The following is a 26,791-nucleotide window of genomic DNA, read 5'->3' as shown; positions in this document are numbered from 1 at the left end:
AGCACACCTTATGGAAATCCGTCCTTTTTATCTATGTCCTGGTGTAGAATGACAGAGAAGGATAAACTGGACGCAGCAGCCGACAATCCAAGCAAACACTTTATCTATACCTCTTATTTCTTGCGCTTCAATGAGAACGGCCTACTCATTTCCTCCCGGCGTGACATGCTGCCTGTGACGAGGCCGCTAAAAGTGGGTATCTAATTCTGAGCGTTTTTTCCCAAACACTTTTAACCCTTTCTGTTTAACGATATGAAAGCACTATCGGATTACAAACGTCTTTCACAGTGGCAATGACAATCGACTTATGATGGAAAACAAAGGCGAAACACAGCAATTACATGTTACAGGCGTTACGGAAGTTTCGTATATATGTTTCATAAAGTTTCACTGGATGCACTGCAGTCTCTAAAAATGAGCGAAGAATGAGCAGGTGATAATGCCGCCGATTGTGCTCAATTTGAACAGCACTACGATGATAATAGACACCTTCGTTACCTCTTGTTCCCTTGGCTAGCTAAAAAGTTTGTATTACGGCACGCGTGCTGTTTGGTGAAAATTATATTGTTCTTTTTTTTAAGATTGTTATCTTTTTTTTTAAGACAGCTGGATTTTGTGAAATGTTTATCATATATATAAGCCATACCGTGAAAAGCCGAGCACTATCTTTTTTGCTCCGTACGACATTTTGGCCCTGAAAACCAGGCTGCTGGTGTTATTGTCACAGCAGGTGCTATCATTTTGCAGCTGTGTGCGCTTTTCTTTCGCAAATTCTAATAATTTACAGTGTAGATGGATTAGAATTCATTCCCTCTCGCTGGCCTTAAACGGGAATCAACTAAGCTTTCTAGAAGCTGTTTCGCTCCATGTTCTTCTATACAGCGGAAGAAAAGTTAAGTGATAAACATTGATAGTCATGACGTATTCAGCTAAATGAAAATAGGCACCCACACTCTCCCGGGGACAATGTCACCTGCGACCAAAGGTCGGGCGTCCAAAATTTGAGGAAGAAAAACAGTATATTTCGACGCATTCTTTAATAGCATACGTGAATAAGAGCCGTGTATCGAGGAACAGAGCTTCCATTACCACGTTTGCAATAAGCGAGAGCATTTCGCTTGAATTCAGTAGGAAAACCTTACCTAACTGGTACAGATTATATATGCTACCACAAAAATTGTACGAAATTTTGGGTTATGTGTAAACAGCCAAGCACCCACGCCTGAGGACATTCAAACCAAAATATATAGCAGGATGCTGAATCTTTGCCTTACGAGTAGACGCGTTAGTTACATACATACATACATACATACATACATACATACATACATACATACATACATACATACATACATACATGCATACATGCATACATGCATACATGCATACATACATACATACATACATACATACATACATACATACATACATACATACATACATACATACATACATACATACATACATACATGCATGCATGCATGCATGCATGCATGCATACATACATACATACATACATACATACATACATACATACATACATACATACATACATACATACATACATACATACATACATACATACATACATACATACATACATACATACATGCATACATACATACATTCATACATACTTACCCCGCCGGGGTGGCGCAGTGGTTACGGCGCTCGACTACTGTTCCCAAGGACGCGGGATCGAATCCCGGCCTCGGCGGCAGCTTTTCGATGGAGGCGAAAAGCAAGGCGCCCGTGTGCTGTGCGTTGTCAGTGCACGTTAAAGAACCCCAGGTGGTCGAAATTTCCGGAGTCCTCCACTACGGCGTCTCTCATAGCCTGAGTTGCTTTGGGACGTTAAACCCCACAAACCAAACCAAACATACACACATACACACATACACACATACACACATACATACATACATACATACATACATACATACATACATACATACCTCGGAGGCCGCTTTTCGATGGAGGCGAAAAGCAAGGTGCCCGTGTGCTGTGCGATGTCAGTGCACGTTAAAAAACCCCAGGTGGTCGAAATTTCCGGTGTCCTCCACTACGGCGTCTCTCATAGCCTGAGTCGCTTTGGGACGTTAAACCCCACAAACCAACCAACCAACCAACATACGTAGATATTGCGTAGATATAAGAAGCAGGCATACGTACGCTATCGCGCAAACTATTCTTAATGCTTCTAAACGGAGGCATCTCATATTTCAGGCAATTCGTATCGCCAGATATAGCCAGCAATTCGTATAGCCAAATATTTGCTTCCAATACCGGTCACTTACTTTGCCTGTACAAATCCCTGAAGAGCAGTAAGATGACTGTGGATAGTGCATTTTGAAAAATTTACCAGCATCTAGACTTTCATGCATTACCTCTTGTTCAGCATTTAAAAATGATACTACTTATTTGGGTGCCGGAGTTTCGGCCACAGTTTTCCTACCGGCATGCCGCCACATTTGCAACAGAATGGCATGTGCGTCAACCTTCACCATCCTCTTGCTAACTGCGACATCATCTCCTCCATCTAGCCGTGGGTCACGCACACGTATGTACCTCGCCGAGCGGTTTGAGGATTGAATGCATAGCTTGAGCCCGCGCGCTGTTCAACCAATCGAACTCCTACCCTTTTTTCGCGCACAGCAGAGAATAAGCAATGTATTATTCTGTCGGCGGTATAGCAAGCGAAGCTGAAGTTTGTAAACGATCTTAAAGCAAAATATGACTGGGAACGTAAATTTTAATCTTCAAAAGCACACAAAAATTACTGGATCCGAGACAGGCGAGCTAGCCTCGTAAAGCATGAGGCCATGCTGACAGTGTCTCAAGCGAAGGCTTTCTTTCTAACCACTGTGCTATTTCCACAAAATTCTAGATGTTCAATATCATTGAGCCAAGTTTCATGAGCGCATGGCCATCGCCCCCAGTCCAAGCCGCTGCCGCGGCCTTGGTTCGCCTCCGCGCTTGGATTCGCACACTGCGATATACGAGAGTGGGTTGCAACTTTACTCGAGGCGTCTGCTGCGGGGATGGCATAATGCTCTCTAGCTTAAGCATGGCTATGATGACGATTACTGCGCGCGACGAGAGAATAAGGCTGATAATTTTTGCTGCACAGAGTGACATGAACCATTTATTGCGTGTTCCTCAGCAGCCGTAACGTTGTCACAGACGGAACGTCATACATTCAGCCACCTCAGAGCACCTTAGACCGATTACCTGAGCTATTTGGAGAGTAACAGAGGTAACAGTAGCCGACGGTATAGGTATCGCTAAAATTCTAGCTTCAATTAAAGCCATTGGGCGTGATATGCTGCAATATCGTCAGAAAGTGAACAAAAAACAAAGGTGCCACATGCATTGCTGTCCACTCAGGAACTGTCCTGCTTTCAATATTACTCAGAAGCCACCCTGTGTTAAATATTAGGCCGAACTGTTCTTGGAGACAAAGTCCAGCGCACGAGTACTGTGCGTCATCTGTAAAATGCATGAATTACTAGGTCCAGGAAAAACAGCGGGAAATGTGAATTTCGCAGATGAATGCAGTATAGCTTAAGCTCTAAAGCAGCTCCCTTTAAGGCTGGAGTTTGTTTCATCTTTTACCGTCAGGATGAATCTTGGGTAAAGCGTCCAACTTTGCATTCATTTAGGAGGAAGTCTGAGAAGAGAGTGCATTAGCAAAGCAAAATCGCTACACGGCACCGACGAAAACCTTCCACAATTTCACAAAACTGCCTCAAAACATAGATTTGTATTATAGCGGCCAACTTAGGATACTCTATCAGCTATAAATCTTTATACTTTAATAGATTCCTCGTCGTGTACCTTTCGGAACCATTTGCACTTCAGGGGTGACTAAAGAGCTTCTCTGTACACCCCGTGCACCGCCTATAGGGGCACCACTGAAAGCCACCTAACGGTCGTTTTCAAAAGTGTTTCCGGGATATGAGTTGCCGCTGTTAATGCGTCGCTGTGAAGATTGCCGATGTTAGTGGAGGCGATATTTGACTTTTTTTTTTCAGCGCTTGCCGATTGTTTTCTACTGCTGGCTGCAGCATAAAATTAATGTTGGCTTTTGTTTCTAACTGAAATCATTTGTTTTCAAGCATGTGTTCTACAAAGGAATCTTTCCATGGTTATGTTCTTAAACCTCCAAAGACACAGTGTCAGGTCCTGTTAAGTACAAAAATGTAATTTATGCATGACTAGACTACTACACGAAACAGAAATTGAGGTAAATAGCCAGCAGATCGCATTTTTTAGACATTAGGAAAAAATTTCTGGACCATTATGTCATGCAGCAATCATCCCATATGCATAACAATTTGAATTGTTTTTTTATTATATCTGTTTAAAACGTCTGAGAATTTTATCGCATGCTATTCTCTCGGTCTGATGCTTCGCAGTCCTTTTCTCGAACTTGTTCAAGCTCACGGTTCTTTATACTGAACTGCTTTCGATCCACTTCCTCTTCCCACTTCTGCGGCAGTGTGGTCCTGAGGCTGCCACTTCCTTATAGTTGCATATTGCGCAGATCATACATCAGACTGCAGCTGCGCTTACAGTTATGCGGACACCATAGTCTGCACTGTCGTGAACATGGTCGTCGGGGTCAGCGACATTTGTTGTCTATTCAGAGTACCTGACCGGTTCTAACGTGACACACATGTCCTACCTAAGAGAAATATTTTCATTTTTTTCGGTATCACCCTTTCAAAATAAATACATGAACAGGAAAAACTGGATATACGACGTTTATTTACAATTTATTTACATTTTTCTGCATCTCTTTTATTGGAGAGTACTACATTAGTTAGGCAGGGCGCAGTGGAATGACGGCTGTGTCTGATGAAAGCCGCAAGCTCTCTTTATTCCCTCATATTTTTAGGCAGGTCTTTCGGGTCTGAAGGAATCAAAGGAAGGCTGCTGTACGGGGAAGCTTGAGCCGGCTCCTTGGATTCCCTGCAATGGTCATCATAGCGCTTTCGCCTCTGCCACCACTTCTTGCGCTCTAGGTTGACGTGAACTGTCCCATTGTTTACGAATTCTTTTATGCGATCGTTTATATGATTGGAGCACTCCCTGGGTAAATAGTGTCCTGCTTTTTCGTAGTAAATGAGCTGTGAACCAATAAGCCATTCCCGATTGTACTTGGCCACGCGTCGCGTGTAAAACGCGTCCCTCTCTCCCCAAAGTATCAGTGTGGGTACATTGATCCTGCGATAAGGCAGCTTCTCGAAGTGGTCACTGTCATTGTTAGCCGCACGGAAGTAGTTGACAGCACCTGTGAGAGCACCTAGAAATAAACAAGATTTTAATCAGTTACCAAGCGATTACCTACTTCAATGGGTGTGTAAAAATGCGGGAGTTATTAAATCATGAATCAAATAAAGTCCATTTCGATTATATGAAACACCAGTGTATGCTTAAAAGGATTCAAAACGAATGGAATATCTTATAAACATTAGGAGTAAATGGGACGAAGTTCAAACAAAGCGAGCCGTGTTTTTCTGCGACTACTGTTGTAAACAGGACTTGAACCGGCAACGCGTACCACCCGGCCGGGAGGAGTATGGTAGTGATGAAGGGTTTTACTAGATAACCGCTCAACCACTCAACTCACGATTAAGGCACATTCATAAAACCTGGGGTATATAAGCATTCCTGATGCATTACTATATATGTATACCTCGGGATTTATTAATCCCTCAGTGTCGAGCTCAACACTCAAACTCTGTGCTTCGTCTTTCTGGTTCTCAGTGTTTTATGCGCTGTTCGTTTTCCTCAGTATGAACATATATGAAGTCGTCTAACTACCGAAAAGCTTGTTTATATAGCCGTTTTGGGAAGCCATGCCTGAAACGTAGTTGTCTACTGCCTCATGTGGTTAGGTGCACGTAGATTCAGTTTGTTTAGTTTTATTCATCAACAGCGTGCTATATCTTTTGTATGCACCGAAGTTGATGGAGGTTGCGCTACTATATGGCCCTCTTGATTTCACTCTTTATTGTAGTTGAGTATAGGTAACCTGCGCTGGAGGTTGGATGGATGGATGGATGGATGGATGGATGGATGGATGGATGGATGGATGGATGGATGGATGGATGGATGGATGGATGGATGGATGGACGGACGGACGGACGGACGGACGGACGGACGGACGGACGGACGGACGGATGGATGGATGGATGGATGGATGGATGGATGGATGGATGGATGGATGGATGGATGGATGGATGGATGGATGGATGGATGGATGGATGGATGGATGGATGGATGGATGGATGGATGGATGGATGGATGGATGGATGGATGGATGGATGGATGGATGGACGGACGGATGGACGGATGGACGGACGGATGGATGGATGGATGGATGGATGGATGGATGGATGGATGGATGGATGGATGGATGGAATATAGGAGCATCCCCTTTGAAACGGGTGGTAGCAGTAGCTATCATGCTCATTTTTCTCCCTATATCTTAATTATTGATTTAGAATGGTTAACTAAACCATCATTCTATTTATTAAATTTTGTTCCAACATTACTAACATTATGTCACATCTCTGCTTTTAAGCCACCAATCTTCCAGTCGTTTTTTGCTAGCTTCCACCGCCGGTTTATTCACCCGGCCACTGTTATCTCTAAACCCCAGAGCGATCAGGAACAGTGATTGCGCCTGCACCAACTTCCGGATGGATACCATTACATTCGAGTGTAATATGGTGAATTGTTTCACTGGAGTTTCCACATACAGCACATACGTCATCTCCATTGTTAAATTTCTTTTTGTAGCTGCGTGTTCTAAGGCACACTGATCTGGCTTCAGAAAGTAGGGCACTGCCTCTTGAGTTATCAAAGAAATCTTCCTTCCTGATCTGCATTTTCCACTTTCGGTATAATTCCACACTCTGTTTCTTTTCCATCGAATTTATCCAATATTTATCTTCTGTGTTTTTCGCCTGTTGCTTAATGCTCTTTATTTCTCCGTCCTTGTTACCAACATACTTACGAGTTAGTTTCCTAGTTCTTTTCCTCCATTGTGAGTGAACGCCTTTTAGGTACAGGTATTTAAATACTTTAGCTGCCCATCTGTTACTGACCAATTTCCTCAGGCGTTCCTCATATAATATTTTACTCTTTTTCCGCGCACCGCCAGCGCCGTCTAGTGGCCGTCGCGGCACTACCTTGGTAGGACGGCCTAGACTTCCGCGGCTGGAGACGCTGCAGAGCGTTAATTTGTCGCGAAACCAAAGGCATGCTGCTGCGTTTAGAAGCGCTCGGTTACGATAAAAAGATTTCTCTGCACTGTATTACACCTTCAGCTGTACAAAACACAGCGGCGGTAAATTCAGCTCGATTCAGGAGGCTGGATGAGTACGGGGGATTGTTGAGCTTCTCGTTTGAGCGCTGCTCATTGCACTTCATAACGTGGCTTCTGCCTTATACTGTACCCCTGCGGACAAAAGTAAACGGAGCGCGCTTTTTTCTCCTATTATTTTTCATGCGTTGCATAATTGAAATTGGCAGTCGTGGTATGTGCGATCCGGTACTAGACGCAGTGCCTTTTCACTAGGACAAATATTGTTTTCTTATCTCCAGTGTGGAAGGCGTGATTTTAATTTGAACGAAAAAGCGTGCTCCGATTAATTATGTCGCCACCTGTACATATAAAGCTCTGTTCATTCGCGTTTATCAATGGCGCAACCTGATGAGAATGTTTTGTGAAGGTCACCTTTTAGAAGTTGGCGTGAGTGGGGCTATTGCAAGATGGACGACAGCTTAAAGTCAACAAAGGGCGAACGTAAGTGCTATCCCGATATGCATATTGCGATCAAACCGAGAAAATTTGCAACCTATCCGAACATGCAGTATTTCGTCGGAATTGCAGAGTCGCGTAATGCCTTAACCGGCATGCTTTCACACTTCTTCCTGCATTAAACTATCGCAACGCACCTAGTGGCAGTTCAACAATTTTTCAATGCGCCAGTAAGTGAGCCTTGATTAAAAGAAGCTCCGCAATTAGAGAAGTCATTCCTTCGTTGTGTGCTTCGAATAAAAGACGTATTGCGTCAGAGAAAGCGCTTTTGTTTTTAAATTGGATGATTTAATTTACTGACTGAATTAAAGCTGAAAATATTCATGCAATATTTGCTTTAGGGCACCTACGAATTAATAGGTAGATATCCTTCATATTCAATCGAGAACTTGTCTATTGTAAATATCGCGCTTTACGATCTAGCTGCCTCACTATGAATGATTGTTATAAGGCACGCATGCCAATAACTAACCATGATGGCTCGAGTCGTTTATTTTGGCACGAAATAGTATAGATACGCCGATTTCCAGTCGCAGTCGGCGTACGGGGCGGGTAAAAAGGGGAAGGGGGGTGGGGGATATGTCAGTGTGTATATCCACACACATCCCACCGTTAGATGGTGCCTGCTACAATTTTCATTCTGTACAAGGAACAAAGCATATTAACTTTGTTGTTTAAAGGTCGTACTGATTTTGTTTTTGCATTAACCATCACCGATAATAACCCCATCCTTCAAAGTAGTGCATTATTGGCTCTTAAGATAGAGAGCGCGGGTTTAGACAAAAGAGATTTAAAGTATAACTCTCCCCCACGCTCTCACATTGCAGGGCACCGATAATTTCCGCCTAACGTTTATGAACAGGACAACTGCAGCCACTAAACTGTTTACAGTGCTTGCAGTGCGTGCCTTTTAGATGTGTGCTTCGTAGCGGATCTCAGTGTTATTCGCTTCGAAGGATAAACAAAAGGCAAATAAACCCATCAGTTGCTTGTCGTTTGTTTACATAAATAGGCAAGTGCCGAAACGCGACTGCAGGCCTTTGTTTCTCTACAGATGCGTTCAACGGCATCGCCCTAACAACAGTGCATTATATTTCGCTACACACGAGGCACCAATTTAATCGATAAATTTTCTTATCACGAAGCTAGTTGAATCATTAGTGTTCTTCAAATGGGCAGTAAGTGAGTACTGCATGCGTTCAATGCTCTTAACACGCGCTGTATTGCCAAATCCTACTGAATGCTATTATAGCAGTGAGGTCGTTTCATTTTGCTGTGGTATATTTACCCTCCACTAGCGATGCTTCATAGCAGGAGAATATTATTGCCCAAAAAGTGCGCCGGTAATTCACCATGAAGATACGTTGTACTTTGCAAGTGCCCAATAGCAAGAAAAAAAAAATAAACACTGAACTCATAACCGTTTCAAACCTACGCGTAGCGACTTTATAACTTCCATGATGCAGCAGCGGCACGGCTCGTTGCCAAGATGGCATGCCGCTGAGGATGTCAGGTGGCGCCTTCAAGCCGTTAAAAAGGAAACTCAGAGCTCCTCAGAACAATATACCTGTGATAAAAGCATTACACACGAAATAGAAAGCTCTAAATCCGCCGATGGGCGCAGCCATGGTACGACGAGCGGCGTGCTCCGTCCTACTATACGCTTGCTCATTTTGAAACGAGGCGACGCTGGGTGTCTTATTTTCAGCGCGTCCCCTGGGCAACGCAGGTTCCCTATACCTCAATTCACTGCTGCTGCTTTACCTACAGTAGTTATAGCACTAATTTCGAGGTTTTGACTACCTCCTCCACGGTCCCGATTTTCTCCTCACGCGCTGCACACGACACATTGTGTAGGAAGGTGCGCCGGCGAGTGAATAGCCTGCTTTGTGCATAGACTGCACTTGGCAAGTTTTATAGGTTAGCCCTGTTCGTACGGCAGACAGTCAGTGACACAGCAACAGCAGGAGGCTGCCAGCCTGCTGATAAATGCGTCGCATTGAAAATTAAAAAAAAAAAGGGTACGAAGCATGAGACAAGTACGTTTCGGCGGAATCAGCCCAAGTGCCCAATCATCGCTCAGGAAAGCGCCAATTAGAGGCAGGTGAGGATGAAGGGCGAGGGCCGGTACACTGGCGGAAAATTTCGGGATATCGGTACTTTCTAAAGCAATGACTTGCATATAACGCTGGACCGCAGTGCTGTCACGGAAGGTTCAGTGTAAATACGATTCCTTGTTTCGTACCTAAACGAGCAAAGGTGTAAACGTTTGCTGAAATGTTCGACCCGTATTCGTTTTGGTTCAATGATTACTCAGTTTATAATTCGCTCTGTTTTTAGCAGCACCGAGGATATTTGATTCAAAACGATGTTCCAATATTCCAATTCAAGTTGGTGTGAAAAAAAATACCGTTCACCTAACCGGCCTTACATCCGACCGGAAGCGTTAGGCAGGGTGTATCCAACCTGCCTACGGTTTTTTCCTCTTGGGCAAGGAATAGGACTACACATAGATACGTAAAATACAAACATCAACGCATTAGTATTCGGCGAAGAGATATTTTGTCATTAAACCTTTCTTTTCGTTAATCACAAAACCATGTATCCACAAGGAATTGGTCGCTTATGGTCCAGCTTTTGAAATCAAGCCTCCAATAATCAAGGTATTTTATCACTATATGACACGAATTCAGCCGAGGAATAAACATTAAACGTGCTTTGGGCTACGTCATTATTAAAAGCGTTTTACGAGAAATAATGCCCAGCGTGATTTTACCGATTACTTTACAGATCAAAATCAGTTCAGTTCAGGCGTTCAGTCGTGTCCGACTCTTCGTGACCCTATGGACCATGTCACGCCACGCTTTCCGGTCTCTCACTATCTTCCTAACATCACATAGCTTCATCTGCAATGCCTCGAGAATGCCATCTAACCATCGCGTTCGCTGCCTACCCCTTCTCCGGCGACCCTCAACCTTTCCCAACATCAAATCTTTCTCCAGCGACTCCTCTCTTCTCATCAGATGACCAAAGTAGCTGAGCTTTAACTTTAGAATTTGACCCTCCAATGAGCAGTCAGGCTTTATGGTCGACAATATCGTCTGATTTGATCTTCTGGCAGTCCATGGAACTCTTAAGAGTCTTCGCCAGCACCACAATTCAAACGCGCCAATTCTTCGGCGGTCAGCCTTTTTTCACAGTCCGACTCTCGCATCCATACATCACAACTGGAAAGACCATAGCACGGGTTATACGGATCTTGGTTGGTAGACTAATGTCTCTGCTCTTTACTAGGCGGTCAAGGCTAACCATTGCTCTCTTTCCCAGAAGCAGGCGTCTCCTAATTTCATGGCTGCAGTCTCCTTCCGAGGTAATCTTGGCGCCCAAGAACAGAAAATCTGTCACAGCTTCCACTTCTTGTCCATTGATGCTCCAGGACTTGATAGGGCAAGACGCCATGATCTTCGTCTTTTTAATGTTCAGTTTAAGCCCGAAATTCTCACTCTCTTCTTGTATGCGCATCAGAAGTCTCTTGAGTTCCACTTCACTTTCTGCCATTAAAGTGGTATCATCCGCATATCTAAGGTTGTTGATACGTTTTCCAGCAATCTTCACTCCAGCTGAAGACTCGTCCAGACCGGCCTTCCTCATGATGCACTCTGCATATAGGTTAAATAGGCAGGGCGACAGTATGCAGCCTTGCCTCACCCCTTTCTCAATCGGAAACCAACCAGTAAGGCCATGCCCAGTTCTGACTGTGGCCTCTTGCCCTTCATAAAGGTTCCTGAGGAGACAGATGAGGTGAATTGGAACTCCCATCTCTTGGAGAGCTTGCCACAATCTGCTGTGATCTACGCAGTCAAACGCTTTAGCATAATCAATAAAGCAGAAGTAAATGGGTTTCTGGAACTCTCTTGCTTTTTCCATGATCCAGCGAAGGTTGGCAATTTGGTCTCTAGTTCCTCTGCACTTGCGAAACCCAGCTTGCACGTCCGGAAGCTCCCGATCCACATACTGCTGCAGCCTACCTTGCAGGATTTTTAACATCACCTTGCTAGCATGCGAAATAATCGCGATCGTGCGGTAGTTGGAACAATCTTTGGCACTGCCTTTCTTTGGAATGGGGATGTAAACTGACCTCCTCCAATCCTGTGGCCACTGCAGGGTTGTCCAAATCTTTTGACATAATGTATGCAGTGTGTTAACAGCGTCGTGGTTGAGGTTTTGAAGCAACTCAGCTGGAATACCATCAATTCCGCTAGCTTTGTTCTTAGCAAGGCTGGCTAAGGCCCATTCAACTTCATTCTTCAGGATGCCCGGCTCGAGATCAGTAATCACAACCGTCCTATGTTGGGTTTGCACATCCGGGTCCTTCTTGTACAGTTCTTCTGTGTATTCCTGTCACCTCTTCTTTATCTCTGAGGCTTCAGTGAGGTCCTTGCCTTGTCTGTCCTTTATCACGCCCAGCTTAGCACAGAAGCTTCCTTTGATATCTTTGATTGTCTTATACAGAGCTCTTGTGTTCCTTAATTGGCTGTTGTCCTCAACTGCTTGACACTGTATGTTCAGGAAGGCATTTTTATCTCTCCTTGCTATTTTCTGAAAATCCGCATTGAGAACCTTGTATCTTTCTCTTTCCCCCATACCTTTTGCCATCCTCCTTTCCTCAGCTATTTGCAAAGCCTCTTCAGATAACCAGTTGGCTTTTTTGCATTTCTTTTGCTTTGGAACTACCTTAGTAGCAACTTCTTGTATTATATCACGAACATCAGTCCACATCTCTTCGGGCTCTTTGTCTTCTAGATCTAATTCTTGAAATCGATTGCTCACTTCCACAGCATATTCTAATGGAATCTGATCCAGATCATACCTGAAAGGCCTTCTAGTTTTCTGCGTTTTCATCTATCGAAGCTTAATTTTGGCAATAAGAAGCTGATGATCGGTGCCACAATCGGCCCCAGGCCTTGTTTTTACTGCTTGTATCGCGCTTCTCCATCTCTGCCGGCAAATAATATAATCGATCTGATTCATCATAATAGGAAGACACAAATTTGGCTACTTTTAGAGGAAGACTCGCACGTTCAATGGGAAATGTGAGCGGTTTGTCTGGTTTAAGATTTTTACAGGTTCAAGCGCCTACAAAGTGTTTATCGGTAGAAGAACAACCTTGTGGTGATTCAGCATCACCGCATCAAAGCTGCAAGATATTAGCGGCAATGTATTTTCGAAGCTTCTTTTTATCTTCATAGTTAAGTCGTGCTCTGGAAAACACTGTTAGTTGGGCACCCCAATCCTTTACTTAATTGAGAACATTTACGAAAAGCGTACTACAATGCGAATGAACCATAAGGAGGGAGAAGCATAGCTGCTTTGTCGCAGTGTCGCAGTAGTTAGGCCCTTGATAGCTGATGCGCGATTTCGATATCGGTCATGTCACAGCTTTAGAAACAAGACTAAATGCAAGGTAGCCCTTTGCTGAGCGATGCTAGCACACATTAAAACAAACCCCTGTCGAAGTTACCACAGCCTTCGACTAAGCCGTCCCTCTTCGTCGATGTCGCTTTGTGACCTTAAACCCCACAAGAAAAAGAATCTTAACTCTGCAAATTGTTGTCTAGAGCCTTAAATTTGAGAAAACAATTTTCACAAGAGACCAGACGAGGGCACAAAAAAGATATGCAGGAGCGTAAAAGTCGTGCTATATGTGATGCGAGCTTGATCAATATTTTTCTTTCTTTTGCAGTAGCCGCATTTACTTTCAGGAAAAAGAACGCGCTAGTGTATTTATAAAATGTAAACTGTGAAGTGCAAAAGTAGTATTCACGACAACGTAACGCAGAGTGGTTTTTCTCTGCGACACCTCATAATATGTGATACTATGTGGGATTTTTTATGTAGATCATAACACGACACATACGTACCTGGCTGCGCGTACACGTACTTGTGGGCATATTCCTCGCCCTCTGTAAATCCTTTGTGCTTTTTATCGAAAAATTTCAAGTCTCTCATGATGAGGTATTGCTCGGGAACAACTGGACGCCGGAACGGGATCATGAACCTGCATAGTTGACAATGTTTTATGTTATGTCTATACGGTATTGGCTTAGCATCCGAGAAGCGCTTCTTATATTTGCAGGCTTGCTGGAATAGCTGGCAGGTAGCAACTTCTTTGAATTTCTTGGAAGAAACTACGCTTCTGACACTCCGCCTAAAAGCTTCGACGGTGCTTCCCCAAACTAACCTCTTGCTAGATTTAATGATACGTTGTTCCGAAGGTTCCCTAAGGAAGCTAATAACTATCAAATTCAAAACACTTTATGCGTATTGTGTATCCAGAATTTAAAATACTCTGCTGAGAACGCGTTTATAGAGGTGTACTTGACGACGAGGAAGTCATTAAAAACTCCTCACAATACAACTGGAAGGCATCTAAGCAGTTTTCCATCGTATGTTTTAAACTTATTGACGTCTTCTATACATATGCGTTGACGATATATCCAGCTTCAAGTATTTGCTGATGCTATCGAAAGCAAAGGTAAAACAAAGTACACATTCCCGAGCTAAACTTGATATGCCCTGCATGAAACGTTTTATCCCAAACCTGCCCAGATCATTAGTGCCTTTTTGAAACCATTATTTTTCGTCCTCTTCCAGGCTTACAGAAGGCTCATTATAAGTTACTGGACAACTCCACCATTTTTATTCTAGGCAGCAAAATCCCACTTTTTCTCCCGCCTTCACATTGTGTTCATTTCTATTCATTAAACGAGGCAAACGAAAAATAATATGCACTCTACGGTGTATTCAACCGATACAGCATCACACTGATGAGGGCACATGTCATAAGTTTGGGCAAAACTAAAAGTGAAAAGCGAAGAAGGCTAATTTGTATAGGGCTCAATAGAAAGAACCAGCCGCGCTCACCAGGACATTCGCATTTGTCTCACGCTGCGATACAGTTGCTTGAGAAAAGCCTTCGGGTGCACGCCGTTGATAATAACCATCTTGTCAATCATCGCCTCGTTCAAGGTGGCGAAGCATAAGCTGATCATGCCTCCCCAGTCGTGACCAACGAGGACTACCTTTCTTTCGTGTTTAGGGTCTGTAGTGTGAGAAGGGGTGAAATGTCCTTGTTTATTCGAAAATGACCACTGTCACACAGGGTAACGTCTTTTCAGTTGGAACTTTATTTGTTTCCTTGAAATACATTTCACTGATATTTCTTGAAATAATCATATTTTAGTTTGTCATGAATTAGTGCCGCAGTGTGGAATATTAAGTTTACAGAGACATGCGATTTCAGGAACGCCATGGAGGAGGACGGAAATAATTGGGATCGCTTGAGTTTCCTTAGCTTGTACTCACAACGAAGCAGTACAACAGCAATTTGCGTTCTCCCTCTGTAGAAAGGGGGCCAGCGTGATCGAGGCCGAATCAGCATGCTCGATCAGCAGTCGAGGGTCCTACCCATTCAGCCCCTCCAAAATGACCAAATATGTGGGAGAGATTTAGGCTAGAACGCTAACATCACAAAATCAAATGCTTGCAAGTATAGAAAACTGGTCGAATTGGATTTGATTCATCTTAAAGCAGCGCGAAAACACAAGACTAAGAGGAACAGGAGACGACACAAGCGCTTTCTAACAACTGAATTTTTATTTATGGAAAGGTGTAGTTATATAGTAACCAACCCAGATAAAATCAAGACGAGACACGTGAAAACCACCGCGGTGCCCTTTTAGAAACAGTGCGCGTGCGCAAAGTGATCCTCACTTTGCGCACGCGCGCTGTTTCTACAAGGGCACCGCGGTGGTTTTCACGTGTCTCGTCTTCATTTTATCTGGGTTGGTTCCTATATAACTACACCTTTCCATAAATAAAAATTCAGTTGTTAGAAAGCGCTTGTGTCGTCTCCTGTTCCTTTTAGTCTTGTGTTTTCGCGCTGTTTTAAGATGAATCAAATGCTTGTATTGAAAAAACGAATCTGCCCTCAAATTTAAGTACTGTTTAACATTAAATACTGCAAATTAGTTGATATTGAGCAAGATTAGACTTAATGGTACTTCATCAAATTATATATTGTTGGTTAGATTATCAGAAGTACATATGCTCAGGATATGTTATAGGTTTTCATCATATTGCTGTTTCATATATAATTTTATCGAAAAATTAACTTTGCGCCACGGCCTTATATAATGTTAGAAGGCATATGTAGGTCATATATGCACTGGACTGGTTGCAGGTCTTATTTTTGCGTTATTTGGTATGAAATTATTTTTTATTTGACACTGGCATCATATTAGGTTTCTATCGATTTGTATGAGCGCGTTAATGTTGGCGCCTGTTGAAGGCAGAAAACTAAGAAAATGCAGAATATGTCGGATGGTAAGGTCATTTGCTCACCAATAAAAAGAATACCTTAGTGGATGAAGTAAGGCAATCAATTTAATTATTTCATTCCGAGGTCTACCATTATTTAAATTAGCAGCTTCAGAATATCTGCGCAACACCAATTCACTTAGCGCTCAAGAATTATCATACTACACAAGTGGCCGCTAGGGCTTCCAATATTTTTCTTGTCTTTTTTTTTTCATTGTCCGTTCACATTTTTATAAAAAACATATAACAACAAACACTTACTAAGTTGTTCCAGCAGCCCTTTCACATCTCCAATAAGGTTCAAGATAAGGTATTCGGCGGTATCGTTGGGCCTTGTTGTGTTGCCGTATCCACGCATATCTGGGGCCACCACACTGCGTGAGAAAAGGCAAATTAGACCATGTCAATTAAAAAAAATGTGCAGTGAACAAGACAATGCGTTTCGAGATAAAAGAATAACGTGAAATAATTATTTCTTACTTTAAACGAACAATTAAAGGGAAACAATATTGGAAAAGTTTTTCCACCAGTCTTTTTTTTTTTTTTTAAGTAAGTTATGGTCGCTCCACGAACGAGACGAACAGTGCTGTCAGTACGCGAAATTGAGTTGGTGACATTGCTCAGGTAAGTAAAAAGGAGTAAACATTTCAAACTCACAGTTTCTCTGTGATTAAGAGACAATTATTTTATTTTAGCTTGATCTTACGTCGTGGAACGAATTTTGGACCAAAATATTTTCTAACATAGCTACAATATTATTTTAGTACGTGAGCCCTAGGTGGCGCGCTAGACCAAAATTTTCTGGACTGGGAAAGAAGCCTCGGAGCACAAATAACCGAATATAGTACAATTTCCCACCCATAATGCGTCTCGATATCGGGGCGGCGCGATTGTAGCGCCATGGCATTATACCCCTGCGCCATCTCCGCCTTTACGACGCGAAAATCTTTCTGGCGTTGTTGTAGTAAAAGAACAATAAAACCTAAAAATATGGCTTTCACTTAGGTCGCCACCTGTGATGTACCGCCTCAAATTTCCTCTCTTTCGGAACAAACTTGTAAAGCAACAGCTCTTGTAGCTATCCGGTTGGTGTCAAACCATTTCGCTTCATATTTAACATTCATCCGTTACTCAAGATGGAGCATAGTTTGCGGCACAGATTCACGATTACGACATATGTAGTTTCAATTGTTATGCCTTATTCACCTTAACAAACCGTGTGGCATAGCTCAGCGGGCGCCATCGTGAGAGGAAGATAAGTGAAGAATGCGCCGTAAGAGCATCAGGCAACGTAAACAAACGATCGAGCTACCGATCACGTTGTGGCGTGCACCACAGGAGGAAGCACGGGGACTGGCCGTTCAGGCATCTCTTCGCTCGAGCCAGCTTTCATTCATGCAACTAGGCGATCATAAGTGGTTTTGCGAATTTGTTTTATTGCCATCAAAATATGCAATATTTACAGAAGAACCGCCAGCTGCATTTGACTAACGTAAAATGGTAAGGTTCCTTTATAGTTTTTAAGGACTCATTTTACCGGTGCCAGTCAGGAGTCGTGCCCTCAATTTTATTATTACTAATATATAGCGCAAGGACTCCTGTCTGGTATCGCTCCAAAATCTGTGTGAAGCGCCATCTGCTTTAGCATAACCTATGTAAAACCAAAGCAAGCAAATCATCATATTAAATACCCTTGTCAATTTCAATTCGGAAGCACTGGATATAAATGTGATCATGCGGTGAAAGTCACTTCGTAAGACTGCTGCATCCCTTATATATAATTGTGGCAGTTCTCATAATCCGGAGTAGAACGATATTAAGATGGCAAGCACCCGAATATAATGGAAACTGAGAAAAGGTTTGGGAAGAGTGTCAAAGCGCTATCCAACGTTTCAACAAGTGGACCTAGTTTTCGTGTCCACTTGTCGAAATGTTGGCTAGCGAAGTGCCCCATTCGGTTTCCTTTGACTCACAGTTCTATAGCAATATTTGGCAATATTTGGCAATATTTGGCGCTCCCGTTACCTAGGGGAGCAAGTGGGATCACGCGACTCCTCTTACTGCTGCTGGAGCAGACGCTCGATTGAATTTGTGCATATTCAAAGCTAATAGTTGCGTTTATTTTTGTAGTTTGGGTTGGTATAGAGTGCCAGCCTTGCATTTTTTGATCTTGCATCATTACTGAGGCTGGTTAAATTTAGCTGTTGCTGCGGTCCGCTACGGTTATGTATCCAGACGTAAGTGAGGGAACCCGGCGCAAACTCCCATTCTTACCCCAAACATAAGCTCACAGAACCTTCCGTAATCAAAATTAATATGCGCAAATCAGCGAGTGATTATTCTCATGATATGCGCAGCAGACATTTCAGCGAGCGAGATTTCGTCCACATAATTGGAGTTAAGAGTTCGGTGAGCGGCAGAAGAAACAGTGCGCTTGTTTTACTGTGCGCTTATCACTTGTGAAGTCAACGATACTATTGCTGGAAGAATTGAAAATATACTTCTTTTACATGGAGCACTATACCCTCCCCAAGAATAGAGGGATCATGCGAAGGCCAGAAGGTTTTAATTGTTCTAAATTAACGCGTTGACACGGAAGTTTCACTGAAGTGAACTAGAAGATTCTGCCGCCTCAGGCATCGGTTGTCTCAGGCAGCGTCTTCAGTACTGTAGTAATGTCAAATGCCACAGTCCATGAATAAACGAACGATAGAGTATTGCATGCATGTTGTGATGTGCTGATCGAGATGTACATATAAAAATTATTGTGCGCGGTAAAAACAAATGTCCGCTCCAACCAAAAGTGCCGATGGCGATAGTCAGTGCGCTAGAATTCGCTGCGTGGAACGCACGTCTTCACGTTTAATAAACAATTAGCCAATGTCAACCCCAAAGTCAAATTTGTTTGCTCTGCTACGTTCAAGGAAACAGGCGAAAAGTGCCGCTTCTTCCGGAGCTATGCGAAGGCGCTTAACATCTTTGAGGCTCCTGGCAGTCCTCTCCTTTTGAAGAGGAATCCCATTACCTGTGCACGGAATTCTTACATCTAACTGATTGTGTGGTAGCTTCAGTTGTTTCTTTTCTTTTGTCATAAAAGCAGAAGTCCTGCAGCCGGTGCACGTCGTCGTAGCAGTAAAGCTCGCCTACTTCAATAACTCTGCTTCGGTGAAGTGCTTTTTTGCCGAATGAATGGGCCTCACACCTAAAAATAAGCTTATAGAGACCCAGACCGAGGTGTATATAAAATAAATAAATAAACGTATGCTAATGGGCAACTGACCTGCCTAGGAAAGCATCCCACAGCAGCAGTTCACGTGCATTATCATCGTCATGCGGGCGCCTCCGAGAGGGGGCGCCACGGTATGTCATCGCGCCCAGTACGCTCTGGTTTAACGAGCCTGACAGGGACCTTGAAAGTGGGCATAGACTCCATCTATTTTATTGCCGCGTTTTGACACGTTTCAAGGTGCGCGTGAATAAATGTCATTTAAAGGGACTGCCACCAACCGTCTACTACCAACAAAGGGGGGTTCAGGAGCAAGGCTCCTCGCGGGCCATTGGAACTTGGATCAGCTTATGATGTAGTGACATAATGCGAGTGGTACTTCGCCATACAGGCTTCGGAGCTGAGCAACAACTTGATACGAGCGAAAACCTCTACCCAAAATCAAGACGCTGTTCTTGTTCAGGTGCGAATGGATGGGCTCAATAACTTCAGATACCATTGGCACTAAAAGCGCGCGCAAAGCCATTTGGCTTTGCGGTCAGGGTGCCCGAGCGCGCAAGAAGCTTTAAAAAAACGCGAGTGCGAAAGAACACGGGAGCTGTTGCAAACCACGTCTTTCTCTCTCCCTCTTTTTCTTTGTTTCTTCATTTTCTCCTCTGTCCGCACAAGGATGTGGAGAGGACACAGGCCCACAACCTCCGCTGCACGGGCCTGTTACTGGCTCTGTGCCAGTAACAGGCCCGTGCAGCGGAGGTTGTTTCAAAAATGGCATAACAATTTTCCTCTTGTAAAGGTTTTAGGCAGAAGTGTACTTTATATTCCTGTGAAATAAATAACAGAAACTTTGAAACGTCGCATTGTCTTGGCGAAAGAGTCGCAGACTATGTATTTCCAATAAACAATATTTTTTCATCGGCCATGACGCACATTCTACCGGGGCTTGTGAAAGGCACTTGGTGTTTCCATGCTTCTTTCTAGTGTGTAAACAATCGTCGTCACACTCTTGCAGCTGAAGGCGCTAACGCATGGGTGGCCACAACTGATCTTTCAAGTTCTTAGCCACCTTTCAGCTCACTAATGACATAAAATGGCGACTTATAAGTAAACGCGAAAATATGCATTTTCTGAATGATCATCACTTGATCCTCGGAAGTGCTCGTAGGCCCTTTTAATTTTTGAGCCATCAGCGCAGCCGACAATTCTTTGTGCTAAACTGTCATTCACCTGCTTTGTTTTTCGTGCTGTCTTAACCACCTTCAATCCATGCGCAGTAGAACCCAAACTAGAATAGATGTGAAAAAAAAAAAAATTGTGCACACTGAATTCGCATTCGGGCTAAGGTCCTCCCAAGGGAAAAAAAACCGCCTTGTCTAGGGATGAAGCCTCTGAAGAAAATCTATTATCCCGTGGGAGGCATTTTCCATTCTTGAGAGAAGATAAAAAAGAAAGAGTAAAAGCTCCCTTTAGCCGAAAGAGGAAGGCGTAACACCGAGATGTATAAAAAAAATAGTGTATAGGGAAAGTCTTTAAGTCTTTAAAGTGCTCATTGTAGGCGGAATTGAAAGGCTGTATACTCTCGCAAATACTCCAAATCAGTAAAATTGGTCAGCCTAGATTTTCCTCTGGTTTACCTGAGCGCCACAAACACGAAGATTAACGAAGATACGGAAAGTTAGGCAAAGATTCTGGCTTACGCATTTACGTCGAATTTAGTTTAAGAAAGGAAAAAAAAAACTTTTGCCCTTTTTCCTAGATGTGGTAATGCCCACCACATGTTTCTGAGGATAATTACAGCCCCTAGAGTAATTAAAGTAATTTAAGCCTGAGAAATAGGGAGCATAATAAATTATTTGTGTGCATAGGTAAAAGTCTAGGTCATAATACCTTTTTTTTTCTAAATGACATTCTTGCATACCAAAGGCGAATCACATATTATTGAATAAATAATCTTTATTTTTAATAAAAGAACTTTCTTCCTAGAAAATATTGCAGATAAAAAAGGTAAAAGGTGAAAAAAGGTTTCAGATTCCTCAAAAGACCAAACCTGTATCGATTCAGAACAAAATGGAAATCAACGGATATATTTTCTTCATCACATTTTGTACCTATATTTTACTTTGTAAAGAGAAACAAACTTTTCCGAAGCTCGTAATTTCGTTGCTAAAAATAGCGCGCGTTAATCACCGTGATATTCATACAAGGACGGCAATATTCAGCACGTTATTGGGGAAAGAAGCAGTGCACATTGAACGCTTATACTGCTCTTATGTATTAGGCCCTCGCAACACGGGAGTGGACACTATTACTTCTTAAAAATCACGGTTTCGGAATATTCCATCTCTGAGAATTAATGTATGCTCCAGAGTATCTGTGAAAACTAAGGTACATTTCTCCTTTCTTTTAATTCCGCACATTCGGTCCGCAAATGTAAGCATTTCGCTCAAAAAATGTCAACTTGGTTCGTTTGCTCTCTCTTCTAAACACGTTTATATGAGTTAGTTCGCAGCAAACGGAAACCTCCTTGTTGGTTTTCTTAGGTTTGTTACCAGAATTCTCCAGCTTGTAAACTTTATAACAACCCCATCATAGCTATATGCGTGGCATGCAAGAGACACTACAGAAGAGTTTTCTTCTTTCAGTTTTGCACTTTAATATCCAAAAATATATGATGCCAAAAAAAAATTAGGAAAGGGAACACTGCCCAGTCCGTACTTTTAACCTAGCAATGGGCTATATTAGCTCAAAGTGTATAGTTATGGGAACGTACCATCTTTGCCAAAAGTAACCAGGCTGCATGTTTTGCTTCTCGCTAGTATTATAAAGTCAATAAGAATGCCCAGAGGATCCCAACTCATTAAGGAGTAAGGAGAGACGCTCGCCCTCACTTTGGAGAAATCTGAAACTTCAGATGGGGTATGAATTTAGCAACATGCGGCCGAAAAGCAGACCCTGCAGCCTGGTTACTTTTGACAAAAGCGGTACTTGTAACTCTGGAAAGAAGTTAGCTGTGCTTACATCATTTTGCTCTCTTTTAGCTACGATAATTTGTACAGCTGCGGTGCTTAAGGCGCGCTTATGAAGCCAGGCGGCTGTGCTCTGGAAACAATGAAAAGACGATTACGAATTATTTTAAATGGACACGATTGGGCCTCCATTCTTATGACTTGGAGCTCTAAGCTGAGCCACAAGAGTTTATCGGAAACCTGCCTTTTCAATGTTGTCTTCCTTGCAACGCGGCCTTCAACACTTGTACAGCTCGGCTTGGTAAAATGCCAGGAACATACTACTTTAACCTTGGCCGCCCTTTGCTACGTGCCTCTCTGCTGGCATCTGCTGAGTGTCAGAGGCCTTAGATTTAGAAAACAACGTCTGACATGCACTGCCAATGGAAAGATTTATCCATATGAGCAGAATGCCGGATCGTCCCACACAGAATATGTTACTACAATAGGGTTAGAGCGTGCGTTTGCCGAAAACTCTCGAGTCACAACGAACTTCCCTGATTGATGCACTACTCCACAGGTTATGGCGTCATATAATTGCTAAATGCCTGCTCAGAAAGGGCCCACTTCGTGAAAAATAAAATATGCTCTACCAGAAATCGAATGACCACCCTTTCGGATACCAGGCGACCTTGGAGGTCTGAAGCGACCCCCTCATACCTGAGATCCAGTGGACAGCTACCCCGCATTACATTGCCGCTACGCATTGCTGCAACATCAATAATTAGCACTGCTGTTTACCTCTACTAGCTTACACTACTCGTCTGCACTGCTATACTTATCCCTTCAGTAGAGTAAGTAATTGGCCATACTCAGGAGCGCAGCTACTTAACACCATTCAATTGAAAACATTGCCACCTGGTGCTCTCAGGTGGCCCCTGAAAGAAAAGGATGTTGAAGTAGGGTTCACGCGCTGTTGGTGGAACGCTGCTAGTTGATAAAGCCTCGCCTGTCTTTTTAGTCAAGTGTACACCTGCTTTCCATAACATTTTGGCGTCAGTGCTGAGTACCGATCCCAGTATATGTCCTGTACACCTCCGCACGCCCAGGACTCAACTCCTGTGCCAGTCGACACCCCTGCGCACCGTGCTAGCCGAAGAAAGCAAGGCCTACCCCCTGAGCACGGGCCGATAGAGTTCAGCACAACAGCTGCCCCACGACCTGCCATGCAAGCTCCAGGTTACTACATCTTGTAGAACCCGCGACTGCCTCAGCTCTTCCACGGCAGTCAGAATGAAGACGTCCAAGGCTGGCTCGTCCAATTTGAACGTGTCGGCGCATTTAATCATGGGGACGACGCCGCCAGGCTTCGAAACGTCTTCTTCAGCCTGAAAGATTGCGCTCGTACTGGTTTCGTGCGTAATCCACCGAGCACAGTTGCTGGGTTTCTTGCGGAAGCTGTCACAATGGAGCGGATGCTACAGCAGTGGTCTACCACTTACGACCGGCCAGTGCTCACCGCTTCGGTAGCGGAACCGCTTTCGGCCTTCAGACCCACCGAGACTCTACGTGAGACCATTCACTCAGTTTTACGCGGAGAGCTGCAGAAGCTTTTTGGTGCTCCCCAGCCGATGGTCGCCTCTATAACTGGAATTGTCCGCGAAAAGCTTCAAGCATTGAGGCCTTCGGTACCGTCTCCTGATCCGCCACATTTTCTCACGGAGTACCATCGTCCAACGTAAGCAGATATGTTGCGACGCCCGGCGCCTACTACGATGTCATTACAGTCGCCCGATCAAGGCTCACTCTATTCCGCACAAACTCAGCCGTGCATCGACAACCGACGACCACCCCAGCGGAAGGCGGACCCGTGGCGCGCCCCATATCGCTAGCGCCTGTGCTACCATTGCGGGGAACCAGGTCATCTGCATCGCCAGTGGCCCTATCGACACCTGGGACTGCACCGATTCCCCATCGATATGCGTCGCCCTCCATTAGGCCAACGACCACGTGAAATTGAGGACTACTTATCCCAGCAGCGCATGGCGTCAACTTCCCAGCGGCAGTCACGCTTCCCGTCTCCACGCCGACCATCGCCGCAGCCCAGATCCTCCTGGATGGCGCAGCGACGGTCGCCAAGTCCCTGTCGGGAAAACTAAAGACAGCGACCTTCGGGGGCGTGGCCTCTTGCAATCGACGTAACGAAGACCCCCCCCCCCCCGACAATGAGACCTCTGGGCGACCAAGTCCTTACGGCATCGTGGTTATCGACGGCTATGAGGTTAGCGCATTGGTGGACACTGGCGCCGATGTTTCAATTTTAAGTGGGAAGTTAGCGGCGCTCCTTACAAAAAGTAATGACTCCATGGTCTGGCACGCAGATTCTTACCGTTGGTGGACATGTCGTAACTCCGAGTGGCCAGTGCATGGCAAGAGTTCAAATACGCAGCTCCACGTTCGTTGTCAGCTGCCTCGTTATACCTGACTGCTCCCGTGACTGTATCCTTGGCGTTCAGTTTCTCCAGCAGTGTGGAGCTATTATCGACTTCCGGAAGTGTACAGCGGCATTTACGACCGAGAAAGCTTCTGATACTGACACAGAGAATCGCCAACGCCGCGCCGCCCTTCGAATTGCCGCCGAGAGCGTTTCGATTCCGCCGCGCGCCAGTGTTTTTGTGCCTGTTACCTGCGACGACCTTCGTGACGGGCATGCGGCCGCGGAAGGCAACCAGTCTTTTTTGCTCACCCACGGCATCTCTCCAGCGCGCAGCCTCATTCACCTTCGCGACGGCCGGACTGGGCTCCTGGCGACTAACTTCACCAACGAACCCCGAAATCTTTTTCGTGCTGCTGCCATCGCATTCGCAGACTTTTTAGCGGATGTTTCTGAACGTTTTACGTTTGCAGCTGTTAGCACTGTGCACCTACCCCTTGACTGTCTTGTCATTAGACCGGAGCTCTCGGAAACACAGAAGCGTGACATACGTGCGCTCCTACTATAGCACACGCTTGTTTAACATCCTCATCCAAAGTACGGCAAACACCTCTTGTTAAACACCAAATCATTACCCCCGCCGACGCCCTATCCCCCAGCAGCCGTACCGTATCTCGACGACGGAACGTGAAGCGATTCAGACACAAGTTCAGGAGATGCTTTGTGATGGCATCAAACAACCGTCCAACAGCCCGGGGTCGTGCCCAGCCGTGCTGTTAAAGAAAAAGGATGGGACCCTTCGCTTCTGTGTTGGGTATCGAAAGTTGAACGACATCACTAAAAAAGACGTCTACCCACTGTCCCGTATCGACGATTCGCTCGACAGGCTTCATCGCGCCCAGTACTCCTCAAGTGACTTAAAGAGCGGGTACTCGCAGATTGAGGTCGATGAACGGGACCGCAAGAAAACAGTCTTCCTCACCCCGGATGAGCTGTACGAGTTTTAAGTGCTACCTTTCGGCCTGTGTTCAGTGCCGGCTACTTTTCAGCCCATGATGGACACGGTTCTCACCGACCTGAAATGGCAAATTTGTTTAATTTATCTCGATGACGATTTCGTGTTCTCTGAAACCTTCGGCGAATACCTTGAACGCCTGCGCGCAGCCTTCCGGTCAGCTGACCTGACGCTGAAATCTGAGAACTGCCATTTTGGCTAAAAAGAGTAAAATAAGTTCCTCGGTCATCTCGTGAGCGCCGCTTGCGTGAAGCCAGACCCCGACAAAACTTCTGCTGCCGCCAAATTTCCCTTTCCTACCACAAAGAGAAGTTTGAAACGCTTTCTGGGTCTCTGCGCGTACTACCGTCGCTTCATCGCAGATTTTTCCAAGGTTGCCGCCCCCCTGACTCGCCTCACGCACGATGATACACAGTTCGTGTGGCGCGCCGAGCAACAAGAGGCTTTTGCGGAGCTGTGCAGGCGACTGCAAACAACCCCTGCTCTTGCGCACTTTCATGAAGACGAAGATACCGAAGTCCACACAGACACCAGCAATATCAGCCTCGGCGCCGTACTCGTTCAACACCAAGCTGGTGTAGAAAAGATCATCGCGTATGCCAGCCGCAAGCTCTCCCGCGCTGAGACAAACTATTCCACTACGGAAAAGGAATGCCTCGCGGTTGTGTGGGCAACCATGAAATTTAGTATGGCCGCCCGTTTAAAGTTGTCGCCGACCATCATTCTTTGTGCTGGCTTACTACCCTCAGCGCCCCATCGGGGCGCCTAGCACGATGGAGCCTTCGCCTGCAAGAAATTTGAGTTCACCATTGTGTATAAATCTGGCCAGAAGCATGAAGATGCTGACGCGCTGTCGCGCGCACCCTGTCGGTTTAGTCGATGAGAGCACGGACGACGAGAGCAATTTTCTTGGACTGATGAGTGCCTCAGATGTAATGACGCGACAGCGAGCTGACCCGGA

The 26,791-nt window shown here is 44.6% G+C and overlaps 1 protein-coding gene across 1 annotated transcript in view; it reads right to left on the bottom strand.

The window, feature by feature from the left end:
* Nucleotides 1–4,880: 4,880 nt before the first annotated feature.
* The window catches only part of LOC146177060 (uncharacterized), a 40,415-nt gene continuing 18,504 nt past the window's right edge, over nucleotides 4,881–26,791 (bottom strand). The window contains exons 3-6 of the mRNA XM_084581449.1: nucleotides 16,475–16,587; nucleotides 14,759–14,936; nucleotides 13,756–13,892; nucleotides 4,881–5,308 (exon numbers count right to left, since the gene is read on the bottom strand). Coding sequence (XP_084437575.1) covers nucleotides 4,881–5,308; nucleotides 13,756–13,892; nucleotides 14,759–14,936; nucleotides 16,475–16,587 — 856 coding nt within the window. The remainder of the gene's footprint in view (nucleotides 5,309–13,755; nucleotides 13,893–14,758; nucleotides 14,937–16,474; nucleotides 16,588–26,791) is intronic.

The sequence above is a fragment of the Amblyomma maculatum genome, chromosome 10 (genome assembly GCF_055883805.1).
Source record: "Amblyomma maculatum isolate TAMU_Amacu chromosome 10, ASM5588380v1, whole genome shotgun sequence".
Lineage (NCBI taxonomy): Eukaryota > Metazoa > Arthropoda > Arachnida > Ixodida > Ixodidae > Amblyomma > Amblyomma maculatum.
The sequence above is the reverse complement of the archived record's forward strand: the minus strand, read 5'-3'. Positions and strand labels throughout refer to the sequence as shown.